The sequence below is a fragment of the Sminthopsis crassicaudata genome, chromosome 2 (genome assembly GCF_048593235.1).
Source record: "Sminthopsis crassicaudata isolate SCR6 chromosome 2, ASM4859323v1, whole genome shotgun sequence".
In the NCBI taxonomy this organism is placed as follows: domain Eukaryota; kingdom Metazoa; phylum Chordata; class Mammalia; order Dasyuromorphia; family Dasyuridae; genus Sminthopsis; species Sminthopsis crassicaudata.
In genome coordinates this window covers 61,094,862-61,115,332 of record NC_133618.1, presented here as the reverse complement: position 1 = coordinate 61,115,332, position 20,471 = coordinate 61,094,862, and the positions used below count along the sequence as shown (strand labels likewise).

General features: G+C 39.8%; 2 protein-coding genes across 3 annotated transcripts in view; both read left to right on the top strand.

Annotated features, from left to right (window-relative positions):
• Positions 1 to 1,813, top strand: part of CMTM2 (CKLF like MARVEL transmembrane domain containing 2) — a 9,063-nt gene extending 7,250 nt beyond the window's left edge. For both annotated transcript variants that reach the window (XM_074286544.1, XM_074286543.1), the window contains one exon: positions 1,555 to 1,813. In XM_074286544.1, the coding sequence (XP_074142645.1) occupies positions 1,555 to 1,692 (138 nt within the window). In that variant the 3' untranslated portion in view covers positions 1,693 to 1,813. The remainder of the gene's footprint in view (positions 1 to 1,554) is intronic.
• Positions 1,814 to 12,057: 10,244 nt separating this feature from the next.
• The window catches only part of CMTM3 (CKLF like MARVEL transmembrane domain containing 3), a 36,893-nt gene continuing 28,479 nt past the window's right edge, over positions 12,058 to 20,471 (top strand). The window contains exon 1 of the mRNA XM_074286541.1: positions 12,058 to 12,375. Coding sequence (XP_074142642.1) covers positions 12,247 to 12,375 — 129 coding nt within the window. The 5' untranslated portion in view covers positions 12,058 to 12,246. The remainder of the gene's footprint in view (positions 12,376 to 20,471) is intronic.

The following is a 20,471-nucleotide window of genomic DNA, read 5'->3' as shown; positions in this document are numbered from 1 at the left end:
TCCAGGGTATACACTTTGTCTCAAATGGAAATAAAAGACCTTCAAAGAAGAGGTGCTTAAGAGCTCTTTTCTTTGAAATCCAAAACTATAAAGGATTACTCATATTTTATAGGGTAACTTGTGAGGAGAAAAAATGATTAATATAGCTAGCTATATATTGGGGATTTAGTGTAGGATTTAGTGGTAGAATAGTATCAGCCAAGCTCTACCCTACAACTGCTCCACACAGATAAAATGCAGCAAATCATTTTCTGATCAGATATCCAAGAAGAGAAATCCCAGGGTGAGAAGTGAGCCCTAGATCCTTAGTCACTTAGTAGCCTAGATCATGTACTGATCTTGGAAGCTTGGAAGCAAGCAGCAACTGCATGGCTCTGACCCTCGGAGTAGAGTAGCATCTCATTTCCAGTCTGCTTTTTGCCCCAAAGTCTACATTGGAATAATTAAAGCAGAAATCCCAGACCAAACATAAGTCTGCAATTCAGTCACTCTGAATCAGCAGAGCTTCCTGGATATCTAAAAGTGTTTTGAGTCCAGTAACAGTCTTACTGAAACACCAAATGGAGTAAGCCCACAGACTCAATTCCAGGTCAATAACTCTCAGAGCTGAAACTAAGGGTACAGCAATTAGTAGATCAGGCCACTCAGGAGCATTGAAAGCTTACAGGGCCTGCAAGGACATTCTGAGTTTCTGAAATAAAACAACACTCAACTCAGGAAAAGAGCAAGCAGCAAGACTCTAGGGACACAAGTTTGGCCTAGACACTTCTGGAAGTGATCATTGACTAGCCCTAACATAAAGTACTAAGTTAGGAAATATACTAGGAGAATTAGAAAACTGAAAAATAATCCCATCATAAAAAGTAAAACAAAAAGCAAAAAATCACTCCCAAAACCTACCCCAAAAAGCTTCAGAAACAAAAAGTAAAAAAAGAAAAGCTTCAAAGTAAAACACAAATTGGCCACAAGTTCAACTAGAATTCCTAGATGTGATTATATATTTTTTCTAATTTAAAAAGAATTTTAAGTGTTTTTATAAATAAAATGAGGATTCTAGAAGAAATAGTAGAAAAGGAAATGAGAGTTATGGAAGAAAGAATTGGAAACAGACTTAAGAGCTTGGCACAAGAGGTATAAAACTTCTTCCAATCAAGAAACTCCTTGAAAATTAAAAAAGACATAAGATAATGGGTTCCTGAGAAGGGAAGAAGTTTTAAAACAAAGTTTAAAAGACAAGAAGAAAAAAAAAAAGGAAGAAAATGTAGCATAACCATGGCAGAATCAAATAATTTACACATAACAATGATATTGTAAAAAATAATCAACTGTGAAACATGTAACTATGATCAACAAAATGACAAACTACAGTTCCAAAAAACTTCCAATAACACAAGACACTTCCAATTGCCTTACCAAAAAATACTTATAGGGTTACATCAGTTTGGGGGGGGGGGGCTGATAGACATGGATGCTTCTAAATGTCAAGAAATGGGAGGGGAAATATGTTGGTACCAGTGTGAATGACTAAAATAACGGCAGTACTTTTCTTTGCAGGGACTCATACTTACTGTTGCCTTCTTGTGTATACTAGATGTTATTTTACAAGGCCGGCATTTTTTGGATTGGAGGACAAAATTTGGAATAAAGCAGCATAATGTCCCTGCAACCACATCAAAGACTCTGAACACTTAAAATCTCATGAAAAGCACAAACATGTATCATTCTTCTCTTTACTAGGATGATTTCCACTAAAATTCCCATTTTGACATTTTCATGGCAAAGTGCTTTCCCAAAAAATAAATGTATGAAAGTCTTTCCTAGAGGAATATCAATTTTAGCCTTATCAAATAGCCTTCTAATACCTCACCTTGGCATAGACAGGAATAGTCTTGGGTTCTTTGAGGCCAAAACAGCAGAATTCATTTTAAGTGCTTTATAAATGATTCTTATCTGCCTGCCTGCAGGCTCTACAGATTGAGGCAGTCTTGAATATGGGCATGGTAATATATCTGTCATCAAGACGCAAGACCTGCTGATCAGAAACACTTACCACTATGATAGTTCAGGATAACAGAAATTTGGTTCACAGAAACTCATTAAGAGCATTTGTCAAGTCAAAATTTGTGACCCGTATTAGGTGATGGAAGGCCTAAACTCAAGGGAACAGATCCTTGAAGAATTGAAATATCAAATCAAAAAATTCAACTGGAAGAATCTTTTAGGTTTTTTGGGACATATTTTGTACTCATTTATTAACCTTAATTGTCAAACCTTGGAAGGGATCTTAGAATATAGAACACAAACCATTAAGATAAATAAGCCATTGGTTAATTTGATTTTTTTAAAAAGACCAAAGTATCAAAAGTATCAGATGAAAAGGGTGAATTTACAAAGAAAGGCAATCATTAGGAAATTGTACCCAGTTACATGCCAATATACCTGAATCTAAGCAAAATTGACAAATATTTACAAAAATATAAATTGTTCAGATTAATAGAATAGCTGGAAAAACTGGAATACAATATGGCAGAAACTAGGCTCAGAACTTGTACCATATACCAAGATAAGGCCAAAATAAGTACATGATTTACACATAAAGGGTGATACAAGAAAATTAGGAGAGCAAGGAATAGTTTACCTGTCAGATCAATGGTGAAGGGAGGAATTTAAGATGAAATGAGAGCATTACAAAATGTGAAATGAATAATTTTGATTGTTAAATTTAAAAGGTTTTGCACAAAGTCAATGCAGCCAAGATTAGAAGGGAAGCAGAAATCTTAAGAATTTTTATAGCCAGTGTCTCTGATAAAGGCCTCATTTCTCAACTATATAGAGATTTGAATCAAATTTATATAGAATATGAATCATTCCCCAATTGATAAATGGTCAAAGGATAAGAACAGGCAGTTTTCTGATTAAAAAATCAAATCTAGCTATAGATATATTTTTTAAATGCTATAAATCACTATTGATTAGAGAAATGCAAATTAATACAACCATTTTAGAGAAAAGGTAGAGGGGAAAGAAAATTTAGAACTCAAAATTGTTACCAAAATATATGTTAGAATATCTAAAACAATGTTAGAGCTGGGGAGAGAAAAATTTTAGAACACTGAATATTTGGTCATAGAATATAGAAATACAAGGAATTTAGAACAACACAGAATGGCAGAACATTAGAATAATAGACCACATACAGAACATAGAATGGTAGAATTTGAAAGTATTTTGGGACTACATAAAATGTTAGGACTGTGTTCTAGGACATAGAACACAGAATGGTAAAACAGAATTGTGGACCAGTAGACTCTTAAGTATAAATGAACTTTAAAATACAGAATATTAGACCATAAGATATAAAATGTTAGAACATGGGATGGGAAAACACAGAATATTAGAGAAAGAATCTGGAAAAACATTCAACCAAACAAATGTTAGAGCCACAAAAAGAACATTAGATAGAACACAAGATATATTATTGAAAACAGAACATTAATTCTACAAATATTTATCTAGTTCCAACTAAAGTGTATTAACACCATGCTAATTGCGTGTGAGAGATGTAAACAAGATATGATTCTTGGGCTCACAATCTAGTAAATTTATGAACATTTTGAGACTTCCCAAGGTCTTTCTCTCTGCCACATTTTCTGTCTTCTGCCATGTCCCCAGATTCCTTATTACACTAACAGGCAACTGAGTGTCTATAGGACTTAGAATCAAGAATACTTAGCTTCTTCTGGAAAGTCCTCCGTGAACTCAAGCAAAATGAAATGTACTGGGTACAAAGTAATAGCATTGTTGTAGAATGATCAGCTGGGAATTTTCTGTTCTCAGCAGTACAATGATCCATGACTATTCTGAAGGACTTATCCATGCTATCCATACTCGGGGAAAGAACTGATCGTCTCTGAAAACAGATTGAAGTATACTTTTTAAAATTTAATTTTGAGGGGTTTTTTGAGGAAGATCTATATTTTACAACATGACTTTTATGGAAATGTTTTGTATAATGTTTTTGTATAATCACAGGTGCCTTAATGGAGGGTGGGAGTGAGGAGGATGAGAGAGAATCTAAAACTCAAAGTTTAAAAACAAATGTAAAAGAATTGTTTTTCATATAACTGAGAAAAATAAAAATATTAAATATAATGCCTAGGCTTTGAATCTAGCCTCAGATGCTTACAAGTTAAGTGACCCTAAGCCCAAGTCACCTATCCTCTCAAAGCCTGTTTCACCTGTAATTTTTGTTTTTTAAATCAGGTTTTCTTTGTAATCTTATGTCTTAAAAACATGATTCTGAGAATGGCTTCTCCAGACTGTCAAAAAGGTTCATGATGCTAAAGTTTTAGAATCTTAGGTGTAGACAAATTTGTCTATATATTTTTAAACCCTAATCATGTCTGTTAAGTGACACATTGAAATAGAAATATTTGCTTCCCTTATTCATGTTGAAATGGGACAGGGAAAGATATGAGATTTATATATTGATGTGCAGTATTAGCTCTCCCTATTACCTTCTGCCACTCCAGGGATTCAAATTTCCAGATTACCATGTTGGAGTTTGGAGAGAGGCTTTAGGTGGGGATGGGGTAAGAGAAATTATTGTCATTGAAGCTGGACTTGATTGATCACTATATGAAAAATTGGAAGTTGACTTTGGAATTAAAACTTATAGGTTCCCATGAGATACCCCTGAGCTTTGGGGGCAGCCATGTGGTATAGTAGAGAAAACGGGGTCTGGAACTCAGGAAGTTCTGAGTTCAAATCTGGTCTCAAATACTTATTAGCAACCACTGTCTGCCTCAGCTTCAATTGTAAAATAAAGGTAATAATAGCACCCACCTACATCCCTGGGATGGTTATGAGGATTAAATGAGATGATATTTGTAAAGTGTTTAGCACAGTGCCTGGCACATAGTAGATGCTGAATCAATGCTTATTTCTTTTTCTCTATTCCTGTACCAGGAGGTAAACCTGATTGGCTGAAATGGCAGCTGTGGGCAATGCTGTTGAACAGACCAGCAACAGAAACTGCCAAACTCTTTTCAGCAATGAGAAGATTCAGGCCAATTTCAAAAGATTTGTGATATAGAGAACCATGGAGACTTCTGTCTATGGGGACTGAATGTGGATCACAACATAGTACTTCTACCTTTTTTGTTGTTTGCCACAAAGTGGGGATGATTCATTCCCCCCCCCCATTTCTTTTTCCCCTTTTTTTTTTTGTCATGGTCCTTAATCCAAATCTGGCATCCTCCCTCCTCTTCCCTTCCCTCTCCCCCTTCCTGCCATGCACACTGGGCATTCAGTTCTTTCCCAAAGAGCTGTGGGTACAGTGATTCAGGAATTTCCTTCTATTTCCACCCCCATCAAAAAGAAAAAAAATCTAAGGTTAAAATTTTCACCCCAATTATAAGTCCATGAAAAGAATTAATCAACAAGCAAGATGAAATGGAATATTACTCAAAATTTCTAATATAAGGAGCAGCTAGGTGGCTCAGTGGATAGAGTGCTGGCTCAGGAGTTCAAATCCAACCTCAAACCTTTGACACATATTAGCTATTTAATCCTGATCTCCTTACCCCCTAAAAGAAGTTTTAGATAAACTGTCATCTACAACTAGCTTTAGAGCCCATTCTTCTCTGTAGTCACAACTCCTGTTATTTATAAGATGCTCAGACAGAGGAGCTGGGTTTAAATCCTGCCTTATATACTTTGGGAGAGATACTAAGCAAGTCACTTGTCTTTTTGGGGAGATAGAGTTTCCTAGTTACAAAACATAAATTATTCCTACTAGGAGCTTTCTTCCAAGGGTTCTTTGGTGACCTATGGGGAACCTTAAAATTTTAGAGAGGTTATGCTATGTGTGCAACAGAAAAGCTGAGGTTGAGAAGAAGCTTATGGACAGATCACTAGACTGGAATTGGGAAGACCTAAGAAAAGCCTCAGACTTTTCCTAGCTGTATGATCCTGAACAAGTCACTTAATCTCTATCTGCCTCAGTTTCCCTAATTATAAAATGGAGATAAATCTAGCACAATAGTTTGTTATAAAATATCTACAAATTGCTTAGCATGGTATCTGGCACATAGTAGGCATGTAATATGTGTTTGTTGCTTACCTTCCTTGTGGATAATTTACCCTTTCACTGTCATCCCAGGAACAGGAAATGGTTCAGACTGTCATTATTTAAGCAACCCATATGTCGTTCCTCTGCAAACTATTCCACATCCTGTCTCTCTGCTCTCTCACTGTTCCCCAGATCTGGAACACATTCCCTCCTCACCTTTGCTTATAGAAACCCTAATTTCTCTCAAGTCCTAGCTTAACTGACACGTCCACACAAGGGCTACACTTGATTTGTCTCTATTGATAATGTCCTACTCTCTCCTCATATACACTTAGATTTATTTTCTACTTGCTTTATTTGTATGTTCACAGATGATTCTCTCCAATAGAATATAAGCTCTAGAAGGACAGGAATTATTTTATTTTTTGGTCTTCATCCTCGATCTCCCTGCATTATTTCATAGTTATCTCCTCCCTCCTATTAGACAGTCTCTCCTCTCTGAATTTTCATGATGGTGCTCTCTCTTGATTTTTTACTTACCTTGCTTGACTTCTCCTGCTTCTTTGCTAAATCAATATCTTTCTTATACCCCTTGTGAATGTATTCCATTTCTCTGTTCTGGATCTTTTTCTCTCTGCACTCTATTTTGTTGACTTCATCAATTAGCATAGGTTTAATGATCATTTCTGTTTCGGGATCCAAATCTACATATTCATCATTTGCCTATTGGTCATTTCCATTTAATTGTTCCAATAGGCCTCTCAATTTAACATGGCAATCTCAGCGTTACTCCCAAGTCCGCATTTAACATAATCCCAGTCTCCTTGATTTTATTCCCATAACATCTTTCTCCTCATGTTTACCATATCAGACTCTCACCATTTCTCACTGAGACTATGGCAGTAGCCTCCTAATTTATTTCCCTGCCTCCTCCTTCAATCCATCTTCCACAAAGCTGCCAAAGTGATATTCCAAAATCACAAGTCTGATTGTGTCACTCCACCACTCATTAAACTCCACTAGTTCCCCATTACCCACAAATAAAAAGCCAGTATTTGACATTTAAATCTTTTTACAGCTTGACTCTAACCTATCATTTTATTATAATAAAAACTTAATATTATATTTATTACAAATTATTCCCCTTTATTATAAGTTATTCCTCTTCATGAATGCTATGGTTCAGATAAATGACCTTCTTATCATTCATTACACATGGTACTCTGTTTCCCATTTCTATGCCTTTGTCTGGTCTGTTCACCATGTCTAGAATTCATTACTGTCTGCCTCCAAGAACCCCCAGATTCCTTCATAGATCAGTGCAAACACTACCTCCAAGAAAGCTTTTCTGAGCTGCTCAGGTTCTATTTTCCCCCATTCTTCCCCCTCTGCCAAAATGGTATTGATTTTTGTATATTCATATATATTCATTCAGAGACTAGCAGACTTGGCTGAGACCACTGGTGCTAGTGACCTGTGCCATACTCTGCCATTGTGGTTTAGCCTCCACAAATCTATCCTGATTTGTCCAGATCTGCTGTCCCAGTTCAGACTTTTATTACCCCTTACCTGGAATATTGCAATAGTCTAAAGTTTACTGTCTTCCCACTAGGGGAATTAAGCTCCCTCCTGCTTCATTTCACTCCCTGCCTCAGATTGCCAAGAAAAAGTGCCATGTATATAAATAGTCTCAAAGTTTAGAGTTCTCCCTAGCAAGAGGTGGGGAGGGAAGGAGGGAAGTAACCAGTGAACAAATATGAATCAGTTATAGAACAAAAGAGTTTACTCCTACGCAGAAAACAAAATTCAAAGTAGTAAAGAATCACAAAATGACTTGAACATAATCCAGAACTTCTCATTCTTCCAATAACTTGTGAGTATAATATTCAAATCCCTTGGTTTGAAATCTTTATAAGATTTCTAATTAACTGTTTTACATCTAACCTCTACCCAGCATAATCCAATCAGATATCAAGCAGGATTTTCTCTCCAGAAGTCTCACTTTCTCTCTGATGAAGACAAGAGCTCTCCAAATTGCTTCATGGCCCTGTGATTTTCTGCTCTGAGGATTTTTTAGGGCTCAGGAAATCAATGCTATAGAAACAATCAAATCAGACCAGCAAAGACAGGCAGGATTCCCAGCACCAGTCTGGTTAATGGAGTCCCCATCCCACATGGGGAATGATGGCCCCTTCATCATCAGGCTGGAGTAGAAAAAGGGCCTCCTTTTACACTCCTGGCTGAAATTTCATTTTCCTTTCTGGAGAGCAAAAGGCAAGCCAGATTTTTTATCAGTTTTTTTTTTTTTCCTGGTCTAGCAACTAAATAATCAACCTACTGATAGTTATACCTATCCAGAAGCAGGTATAGTTATGTCAGTTAGAGAACAATCAAGTTTCTAAGCGATTCCCCATGGGCAGTTCTTAAGTCCTGTTATGCTCATGCTGCCTTCCTTGATAGAATATGAGCTTCTTAAACATAGAGAATGTTTCGGTTTCATTTTTATATTGCTAATATTTAGCACAAAGTTAGTATTGAATCAATAAATATTTACTAAATACCTACTATGTGTCAGTTCCTGGAATATAGTAGATGCTTATTAAATACTTGTTGAATATTGAGTGGATGATAGAGGACATAAAAGGAAGTTGTTGTGGACCAGATTTGAGTCAGAACCAGGTTCTGGTTCTGAATTAGAATGAAGTAAGACACAAACAAAAGGAAGTTTGCTTAGTCACAGTATGGAAAAGCTGATATTCAGTAAGAACATAGAGCTGAATCTGAGAGAGGCAGCCCCTTCATCTCCATCTGTTAGGATGTTTGTTAGGAGAGTGTGTTGATTTACAAAGAAATGGGAACAGCTCAATTTTCATATGTCCAACAAGGAATTCGCCTTTCTCAGACTCATTTACCTTATGAGGCCCTGTGTATCTCATATTAACTGGACATTTCCATTCTTCCAGAGTGAAGGTGTCGTGGAGGTTTGGAGATAGGGTGGGAAAAAGAATTGTTTCCAAGATAAATTTTATGGATGATTATAAAAGTCTTTCTCTTCCCTACCCTGGAAAAGTTGAAAATTGAAGCCCTGTGCTTAAAACTCCACACCTACCTCATCTTTATCTGTCAAAATTCTTCATCCTTCAAGGACAATCTCTTCAAGGACAATAACATCTACTCTTCCAGAAAGATACCCCTTCCCCTCCAGGAAGTATTACTCTCTCAACTGAATTCAGTACTTTTGCATTTATCACATTTTTTTTTATTATAGTCATTATATATCCACTAGCCTTACCTTACTAAACTGTAAATTACTTGAGGCCAAGGATTCTATTTTACTTATTGTTGTACTTCATACAAAAATAGCCACTTAATAGCTGTTGAATGAATCCACAAGACTCTGTTATCTTTCAGGTAAGATGAAAAAGCAATTATGCTCTACCTCTATCCTCCTTTTTTTTCTATTCTAAGAAACTCATTTTTGTTGTTACATTAATTAGCACAGTAGTTTCCAATTAGTGGTTTGAGATTTCAACAATGGTTCAAGAGACTTGATCTAAAAATCCTTTAAGAGCACTTTAAGTAGTACATAATTGTTCAAGTATATAGCAAATATATTTTTCCTTGATGACAAGCATACACATGTTTTATAATTCTATAATGTAAATTTTAATTTGGATCTTTCATGGGTAAAACATCATTGTTGTTATTATAAACATTTAATGAATACTAAAATGAGATAAAAAAATAAGCTTTAAAAAAATCTTGGATATTAGGGGTTAATCAGTCAATACTGTGCTAAGTGCTGGGGGCACAAATACACACAAAAAAGACACCTGCTCTCAAAGAACTTACAATCAAATGGAGGAGACAACACACAGAGAGAAGCTTAAAAAGAGTGAAGAGGCAAAACAAAACAAAAAGGTACTGGGTAAGAGAGAATGAGGAAGAAGCAGAAAGAAGTGCAGCCAAGTGAAAAATAAAGAGATGACTAGGCATCCTCCTTAAACAGAAATTCTGGCAAAAGCTGTCCACTCAATCCTTTATTTAGAGGGGTCCCTGGAGCAGAGGGGACTGAGTTGAGTCCTAAAGATGAAGTGAGCTTGCAGGGGGATGAAGTTCTTTATGAATATATATTAAATTACTCCAGGTGGACAGAATCATCCACACACCCAGAGAAGGAACACTGGGAAATGAGTGTAAACTGTTAGCATTTTTGTTTTCCTGTGCAACAAGAAATTCGGTTCTGCACACATATATCTGGGATATACTATAGCATATTTAACATGTATGGGAATGCCTGCCATATAAGGGAGGGGGTGGAGGGAAGGAGGGGAAAATTTGGAACAGAAGTGAGTGCAAGGGATAATGTTGTAAAAAATTACCCATGCATATATGTACTGTCAAAAAAAAAGTTATAATTATAAAATTAATTAAAATTAAAAAAAAACAAGCAAAAATAAATTGCTCCAGGGAGGGGGGAGAGTCACCATACTTTTATTGTTGAAAGGGTACATAGAACAAAAAACATTCAGTATCACTGCATTAGTATAATAAAATAAAAAATAAAAAAAGGATATAAACTCTTTGAATAAAGGAACTACTTTTTCTCCTATCTTTTTGGCCCTAGCCTGAACACTACCTGACACATTGAACCACCTAAGGATAGGATCAGATTCTGAGGATGTGATGCTCTATTGGCTTGGGTGGGCTATGAGTTTTAAAAGATGGGTAGGAATTTAGCCAGCAGACAGAGAAGGATCATGAGTAAAGACAATGAAGTTAGGAAGCATTGGATAAGCTTTGGGGATGGGGGATGAAGAAGATGTGAAATTATAAGATCATAGCATGGTTGGATTTAGAGTTGGAAGGCATTTACATATTTTTTCAGATGAGAAAACTGAGATTGATAGCGGGAAGTGGCTTGCCCTCAGGCTACACAGGTATTAAGTAACAAAGTCAGAATTTAAAACTATGTCTGTTGACTTTAAATCCTAGGCTTTAGTAATCCTTCCAAGTAGAATAATGTAATATCGGGGAGAGTCCTAAAGTCCTAAAGAGTTTGAAATTTCCTGGATAGGTAACAAACAGGGAGTCACTGGGGCTTTCTCAGCAAAGGAATAACATGACCAGATATATACATAAAGTTCATCTGCCAGCAGAATGAAGGGTGGATGGAAAAGGGGTAGGGCGGGGTACAAGACGAAGCCAGAGAGTAAAAGATGATAAATGGGAGCCTATAGTAAAGTGAGGGTGTCCCAGAAGACAGGACAGGTAGGAGAGATATTCCTGAAGGGGGGGAGGGGGAGAGACAGACAGAGACACACAGAGACAAACATGCAGAGATAGAGAGACAAAGAGAAACCCACAGAGACAGAGACAGACATAGACACAGAGAAACACACACAAAGAGGAACAAAACAGAGAAAGACACACAGAGAGTAAGCCCCGCAGAGAAACACACAGAGACAGAAACAGAAAGACGGAGACAGACACACAGAGACAGACATGCAGAGATAGAGACAGAGAGACAAAGAGAAACATAGAGACAGAGATAGACACAGAGATACAGACAAACACGGAGAAACACACAAAGAGGAACAAAACAGAGACAGTTCCAGAGACAGAAAGACAGAGACAGACACAGAGAAACACACACAAAGAGGAACAAAACAGAGACAGTTCCAGAGACAGAAAGACAGAGACAGACACAGAGAAACACACACAAAGAGGAACAAGACAAAGACACACAGAATCAGACCCGCAGAGAAACACAGAGACAGAAACAGAAAGAGAGACAACCACCCAGAGAAATAGAGACAGACAGACAAATTTACACAGAGAAACGGAGAGAAGAGACCAGGAGACAAAGACGGAGGCAGACAGAGCAGTCCCTTAAGCTAACAGTCCATTGGAGATTAAAGGAGCCAAAAGAGACGGCGGTCGGGAGAGAAGAGGGGAGGACGAGTAGGGAAAGGGGTCTGGGGAGAGGGCTGGAGCCTCGGGCCCTCAGGGCTCTCCTCCCACTTGTGGAGCTCTTAGGTCTCTCTCCCTTCTCGCTTTTCTGCCCCCTCCCTCCTCCTCGCGTTTCCGCAGTGTCATGATTTCCGTTTCCCTCAAAGAAAGAAGGGTAAGGGGGACGAGAAGGAGAGAGGGCTCCCGATCCTGCAGCTTCCATGTGGCCCCCAGACGACCCCGAGCCCGCCGGCGCCCCGGATGGCCCCCAACCCCAGAGCCTGCGAGCCCTGCTCCCCACGCGGGAGTTCTTGTGCTCCCGTAAGGGCCGGCTTCTGCTGGGAGAATCGGTAAGTAAGGAGGCGTCCCCGACCCCGCACCCCGAGGCGTTCTGGGAGCCTCCCACACCGGACCTGAACAGAGACACTGGTGAGTCTGGCACCGCGCCAGAGCAGCCGCGCCCACCTCGCCCCATCCCGAGTCCTGCACCCGGCTGGGACGACCTGAACCCAGAGCCCGGGGGGTCACGCGGGGTTGGGAGACCAGGAGCGGGGAGGCGGTTGGTTAGTCGGGAGCGCAGACTGCTGGGCTTCGGACGCATCCCTAGAATCCACAGGCCAGCCTAGCAAGCCTGGGGCTGATCCAGACTGGCAGCCGGATCCCGGACTTCTGCTCAAGTCTCTGCAACTGACCCTCTCCTCAGGGTTCCAAAATGCTGGCAACTCCTGGACCTTCGGAACTTCTACCCCTCGTAGAACATAGACTGTCAGTGTTGGTTAGGAACCTTAGTCCCCAGAGTGCTAGAGCTGGGGAGGACCCTCAAAACCCCTTCACAGAGAGAAGATGGTCCGCAAAGACTGAGCAGCCATTGGTAGCCAAGGTAGGGCTAGAACTCAGGTCTCAGCTTCTAGCACCGTGCTGAGACAGGTCACGAGCCATTAACTGTCAATACCTCTTTGACCATAGATGCCAGTAGCATTCTGAACTAGGATCAGAAAAATGCATCCAGTGGCCTTAGGCTTGGAGGGGGGGGGGGAGCCGATATTATAAGTGTTCCCAGAGATATGATCCAAGTAACTCTCCCCACTCACCCTGACCCTAGCTGATTGACCCTAGGAGACTAAAGGTTTCCTGGGTAAGGTAGAAAGATATGTCTGATGTCTACTCTCTTTTCGAAATAAATCTGGGTTAGAATGGGGAGAGTGAAAGGTAAAGACTGAGAGAAGGAGAGTCTTTTGTTATAGCAACTTCTCCAGCTTGAGACCTTGAGCTGCATCAGAGTGGGGAAAATCAGGGTTCAATACCACCTCTGAACTATGCTTGCTGTGCAACTCTCACTTGACTTCTCAGAGATCTAGGCAATTCTCTAAACTCCTAAATTTCTGAGAAGATGCTGACCTGCACTAGTGGAGGGAGTGATGTCATCCAGGAGTTTTTCACCAAGAAATCATAAGTCCAGTCTCTACTTCTATCCTTGTGTTTTCATAGAATCATAAAATTTCAAGAACATGAGGGCATTTAGTTCAATCTCTATCTGAACAAGAATCTCATGGATAGCATCCCTAATAATAAAGATTCTGCTAAAAATCTTACTAAAGATAGTAAGAACTTAACCATCTTCTAAGGCAGACCATCCCACTTTTGGATGCTTCTGGCCATGAAGGAGGATCTGCAGAAGAAAGAATATTGATTTTGGACAAGACGACTTGGGTTTAAATCACGGTCTTGTTCCATTTTGTGGAGTAATTTGGGGCTTATTTCCTCATCTGTAAAAACAGGGGCTTTGGACTCAATTTTCTCAAAGGTCTCTTCCACACATGAAAATTTATGACTAATTTTCTAAAACGGTAACCCCTTTAGCAGAGGACAGCTTCTTTTGCCCAAGACTATCCTGAAGCTGTGGTCCTCTCCAAATCCTTCCAGTTATATTGTTCCTCTACTTCCTAGACTTAGTTCTATGCCTTTGATATTCCAGTTGTACCCGATGAAGTCTTTTGCGATTGATAAAGGGCAAGGCTCTTCTTTGCTGCTGTACACAATTTAACCTTGTCACCAAATCCCATCCATCTACACTTCAGAAATGGCTAGATCTGTGCCCTTTCAGGCATTTAAGATTATACTTCCTGTAATGTCAAATGAGCATTCCCCTCCTCCCTCCTGCCACCTTCCCTCTTGCTACCCACTCTTTCGCCACTTTCCTCCTTGTCAGTCTCCCCCTTATTACCCTCCCCCCTTGCCACCCTTCCCTCCTGCTACCCACCCCTTTGCCATTTTCCTTCTTGTCAGTCCCCTCCCTTTGCCAGCCTTCCTTCCTCCTTGCTTACCCTTCCCTCCTCTCTCTCTCTCTCTCTCTCTCTCTCTCTCTCTCTCTCTCTCTCTCTCTCTCTCTCTCTCTCTCTCTCTCTCTCTCTCTCTCTCTCTCACACACACACACACACACACACACACACACATGCACAGCCTAGTTCCATGAAGGTGAAATGTGGCTCACATCCCTCCTCCCTCCCTCCTCCCTCCTTCCTCTCCGAGGGCTTTGAAAGAAGAACTGCTGCCAAATTTCTCCTCCTTAACACATCTGGTTTTTGTTCAGTGAAGTCACCATAAGCCACTATACTTCTCCGCCTGCTGGAGCCACCCCTTCCCCACCCCTTTTAGAAGGCAGCACCCGTCCCACAGCTCCTATAGAGGAAAAGCAGAAATGCTAGGGCAAGTGTTTCCTTTATGGGACAACTGCCTGTCATTCCACAACTATCAGAGAGGAACTGTGGTATGGAGCAAAGAACCTTAGCTGAGAATGGCAAATCTGGATTCAGATCTCCACTTAGCCCTTCCTGGGCTACTCTGAGAGGGTAGCCTCTATCACTGGGACTCAGTTTTCTCCTAATGAGTTGAGGTGTAATGGGAGGGTGCTAAATTGGTCAAGGGTACAGAGCACCTTCTAAGCATTTCTTATTGAATCCCCACAATTCTGCATAAGTATTGTCATTTTCATTTTGTAGATGGGGAAACAAAGAAGTTAAATGAGTGACCTAAGGTCATCCTTCTAGGTGGCAGCAGTGTTGGGATACAGTCCAGGTTTTCTGACTTCAAACCCAATGATCTTTTTCCACATCTGCCGAGGACAAGGGCTGGGTGGGTTTCAACATCTGGCTGCAGTTCATACCAAAGAACCACGGTTCAAACTTTCCCTACAGTGGAGCCAAATTTTTTTCTTCCACTAATGCAATCTATATGAAGCCAGAGTGAATTTAGCTCAAAAACCATTCTTAACGTATCTAATATCTGCTGGCTGCTAGAGAATTTATAAAATTTAAAGATGACATTCTAATAGTGGGAAAAGTAACTAAAAGGTACCTGTAATTAATCATACATAAGTACATTTAAAATGATGCAAGTGGAGTCCCATGTGAGCTCTGAAAATGAAAACGTCAATAGTATAAGGACAGGAAAAGGTGTCACTCATTATTCAATCAACATTTGTTAATTACCTGCTACAGGACCCTAGGGATATAAAAGCAGAAATGAAACAGTCCCTGTTTCCTTATTTGTCTCTGGGAAGACAAATGCACATTTAGAGAGAAATACAAAACATAAAAACCAGATATAAAGTAACTTTAATGGGGAGGAGGTGAGGGAGGAAGGAAGAGGTGTGCAGGAAAGGTGGAAGGTTGAATCTTGAAGAAAACCAGGAATTCTGAGAAGGATATGTGAGAAGAGGGTAAATTCAATAGTCTGTGCAAAGATAAAAGAATCATGGAAAAGAATAGCAAGACCAGTTTGGCAGAACCTTTGAGTTCATAAAGGAGAATAATATATAATAAGACAGGAAAATTAGGTTTGAACCAGGTTGTGAAGTGTTTTAAATACTTACCAGAAGACCTTTTATCTGCTTCTACAGTTAAGTGGGAGTCATCAGAGTTTATTGAGAAGTGGAGTGACCTAGTGAGAATTCAGAAATTTACTGGGGCAGTTATGTAGAAGATGGACTGGAGTGAGGGAAAAATTGGATAAAAGGGAACCAATTAAGAGGTTAATAGTCCAGATGAGAAATAATAGAGCCTGAACTAGGATGGCAGTTTGAGGAGGCAACAGACTTGAGAGATCTCATGGAAGTGAAAATCACCAAGTCTTGGCCATTGTCCAGAAATGTGGAAGGAAAAGTCAGAAGTGATGGGAGTTTTGAACCAAGGTGATTGATTACAAAGGTAGAGGTGCCCTCAACAGAAATTGGGAAGTTCCGAAGTTCTCTCTTGGATGTATTGAATTTGAGATGCCTAAGAGACATCCATTTCAAAATATTCAGTAGATGGGAATGGAGTCCAGACGGGAAACTAGAGCTGGATATCAAGATCTGGATGTCAAAACTAAGGGAATGAAACCCATGAAACACCTGTTGCCAAGACTTGAAGGTATAGACATAGGAAGGGAGAGAGCCCAGGACAGAACTGAGAAGGACCATTCAGACAGATTGGCGAAGAGCCCAGAAAGAGAATTGAGGAAAGAGTATCCAGAGAGGAGTGTCAGCAGTGTTGAGGGCTTCAGAGAGGACGGAAAAGATAAGGATTGAGAAAAGGTCAGAAGTTTTGGCAATGAGAGATAAATTATTGCTATCTTTGAAAAGTTGCTTTAAATGAGTGAATGAAGCCAGATGATGGAGCTCTGAAGAGAAAGAGGAGAGATGATAGTAGACAACTTTTTCTGTGAATGTGGTTGAGAAAGGAAGGGGAACTATCAAATAAAGAGATATTAGAATCTAGTGTGGATGGGCATATTTGTAAGCATTAATGGACTTCGAGTAGGAGAGAAATAGGGAGAAGGGATAAGACTGGAAGCCAAACTGCTAGAGGTTGGAAATGATGGGGGGTGATGGGATCCAGAGTACACATAGAATGCTGGGGTTCTTAACCTAAAGTAGAGGAACTTGTGTTTTTAAAAATGAATAATCTTTAATCATGGTATTTCAGCAAAATTGGCTTCTTTTTCAATTTTAATAAATATTATATATTAATAATAATGATAAAATATATGATATTACAATATATAATATTTTAAAATATTATTGCAAAAAGAGGTATAGAGGTTTCACCAGACTGCCAGATGGGTCCAGCACTCAGGAAAGGTCAAGAACCCCTGGTGTATAAGATTATACCCCATTATCCCTTATCTTAGTGAGGAAAAAGGCCACCTCTTCATTAGAGACTGAAGTAAAGGAATAGACAATGGGGTATGGTGGTAATATCAAGATGTATAAGATGTGAGAAGAATAATATGTAGAGACGTGAATAGCCTCGATTTTCTAATGAAAATATGAGGGTGAGGGAGGAGTGAGTTATGGGAGGCTTGAGGAGAGAAGAGAAGGTGTGGAATATTTGAGATGTGTAATTAATGACTATATGAAGAAAAGGAAAGTAGAATATATCAGGCCTAGGGAACACTGTGAGCAAAAGCAAGGAAGGGGGAGAGAACAGGGCAGGGTTGGAGTATAGAGGATATTGCAATTTTTCTGCAGGCTAGCCTAGTGGGAAATGATTGAGCTTGACTAAGATGGGAGGGAAGGTCATTTGAGATTCTGGATTGGCTTCATACCAAAAAACCAGAGATCAGACTGTTGTCCTCATCTGGGTCTATGGTCTCATCACAGTGGAATGGAAAGATTGTTGGATTTGGGTTCCAGGATTAGAGAGTCCTCTCTGTGTGATCTTAAGCAACTCATTTCACACTCTTGAGCTTTATCTTCCTCATCTGGAAAATGGAAATAACTCCTACATGACCTAAGTCATAGTAGAGAAAGCATCATAAACCTTAAATCATTCTAACAATAGGACCTCCTCCAATAACTTATCCTGCAAAGTCAAAATGAGAAAGCTATGGCACTAATCTACAATTTCTTCTTGAGTCTGGCTGGATGGGAATCGCCGCTCTGTCCACAAGGAGGTGAAGGGAGGGAAGGTTGATAAAATCCATCTTGGGAAACAAAGCTGGTACTCAGGCCTGCTGCCTGAGCAGCACTAACCCCCAGGTCAATGACATCATCTTTTCTCTACTGAAGGAACTTAGTCACAACCCTTCCCCATCCACAGCTTCTCTTCCTCAATTTGTCTTTCTCCGTGGCCTTGAGACCACAAACAGCCATTGTTTAGCTTCAGTCTTCCTATTAGCCATTATCTTTTTCTTTAAAAAAAAAAAAAAAATGTCCTACTTAGAATTTGGAGTTTTTTTTGCCACTATCATCAACCAATAATCATCTCATCCTCCCCTCTGAGGGGGAACCCTTCTTTAAAGCCTCACAGACTATGTCTGACAGCAAGCTGCTCCTCCCAACCAGGTCAACGTAGAAAATTCTTCAGCTTCCCAGGGCATGTGGATATACATAGCATGGTATGGGGGAATAAGGAGGCCTGGTTTTAAATGGCATTCTGTTATTCTCTGCATTACTTTGGGTGAGTCATAGCTCCTACAATGGACCTCAGTTTTCTCATTAATAAAATGAATCCTTAAAGTTTCTTCCGGTTCTTAATTTTATGATCCAATGATATAATTCATATGGGCACCCATGATGTCATTGGTTTTCTTCAAAAGCTAAAGGAAGAACAACAGTATATGGGACTGGAAATCAAAGCAGCTCCACTCTTATTATACTCGTGCACACACACACACACACACACACACACACACACAGCCACTGGTGACTGATGCTACAGTTCCATTTAAAATCAATTAACTTTTAGAAATCTATGTTTAACATAACAACAAAAACGAAGCAATAAATATTTGTTCCCAAGTCCTTGGGAGGACATGTTGCACTACCCCACCTTGATTTCTAGGGAAAGCAGACTCAGACTTTGTCAGAACAGTTCTTAAATAGTATTAGTGCTGCTAAACTCTTTCCCAAAGTTGATGTCACAGGTATCTCAGGGATGGCCAGCCTATCAGAGGGAAGATCAAGCCCAGTTATTCTTAGCCACTCATGTCATCACAAATTGGTCCCAGTCCTTTTGTAGTTCATTTATATATTCTTCTTGTCATTCAGTTGTTTGTCATGTGACCGCATGGGACTCTTCATGACCCCCTTTGGGGTCAAAGGTAAAGAGGTAGTTTGTTATTTCCTTCTCTAGCTCATTTTACAGATGAGGAAACTAAGGCAGACAGGATTATGTGACTTGCCCAGGGTCACACAGCTAGCAAATATTAGAGGCCACATTTGAACTCAGATCTTCCTGACTCCAGGCCTGGCACTCTACCCACCATATCACCTAACTGCCTTCAACTTCTGATAGGTCCTACCAAACTGGGAAAGGCTTAAAGTACAGGCCCAGCAGTTAATCATCATTTTGTACCTACTATGCAAAATGCTAGAGATACAAGGGAGGAAGGGTAAGGAAATAAGCACCTACTGTGTGTCAGGCACCAGGCTAAGCACTTTTTACAAATATAATCTCCTTTGGTAGTCATAGCAACCTGAGAAGTAGATACGGCTGTTTTCCTTGTTTTACAGTTAAGGAAGCTGAGGCAGAGATTCAGTGACTTGTTCAGGGTGAAAGCTAGTAAGTGACTGAATATTTGAACTAGGATCTTCCTGACACCAAACCCAGCACTCTGCCCACTGAGCCACCAGCTGCCTTCTAATATAATGACAAAAAAAAAAAATGAAACAGTCTGTTCTTAATCCACAAGCATTTATTGTTTTGTTCTATTGCTTGTCTTTCATTCTCGAAGAAAACCATGACATCAGAGAGGTGATGCTATGACATGCAAAGTAAATTGGATTTAAGTGAGGGAGGAAGGGAGGCTGCCTCACTTTTCCTTCCAGAGCCATCTGTGTCCAGTGACTTAGATATAGAAGAAGATGACTGGAGATGGCCACAGGGCAATCCTGAGCACTGGGAATACAAAGATATAAAGTCCCTAGCTTCTAGGACATCACATTCTAAAGCAGTCAGCATGCAAATAACTGCACATAGAAATGTATACCAGTGTGAATGGGATGGACTCTCAGAAAGAAGGGAGCAGGAGGAGGGTCACACACAAGACCTTTTTCAGAAGGTGGGATTTGAACTGAGTCTTGAAGTAAGTAAGGGAAGAGGCAGAGGTAAGAAGGGGAGTCAACAAAAAGATTCCAAGTTAGGAGATAAGTTTCCTGTTTGAGGGACAGCAAGGAGGACAGAGTCATTGCGTCGTCAGGCATGTGGTAGTAAAGCATAAGAAAGAAAGGGCAGGAGATAGCCAGGTGGTGAAGACCTTTATATGTCAAACAAAAGACTTTATGTGTGATCCTGAGGTCTTCGGAGTTTCCTGAGTAAGGGGGTGACATGATCGGATTGATCAGTTTAACATCTGAACAGAGGATGGACTAGAATGCATAAAAATTTGAGGCAAGGAGACCAACCAGCAGGCCACTGAAACAGGCATGAGGCAATGAAGGCTAATAATACTTGGGTAATGGTTG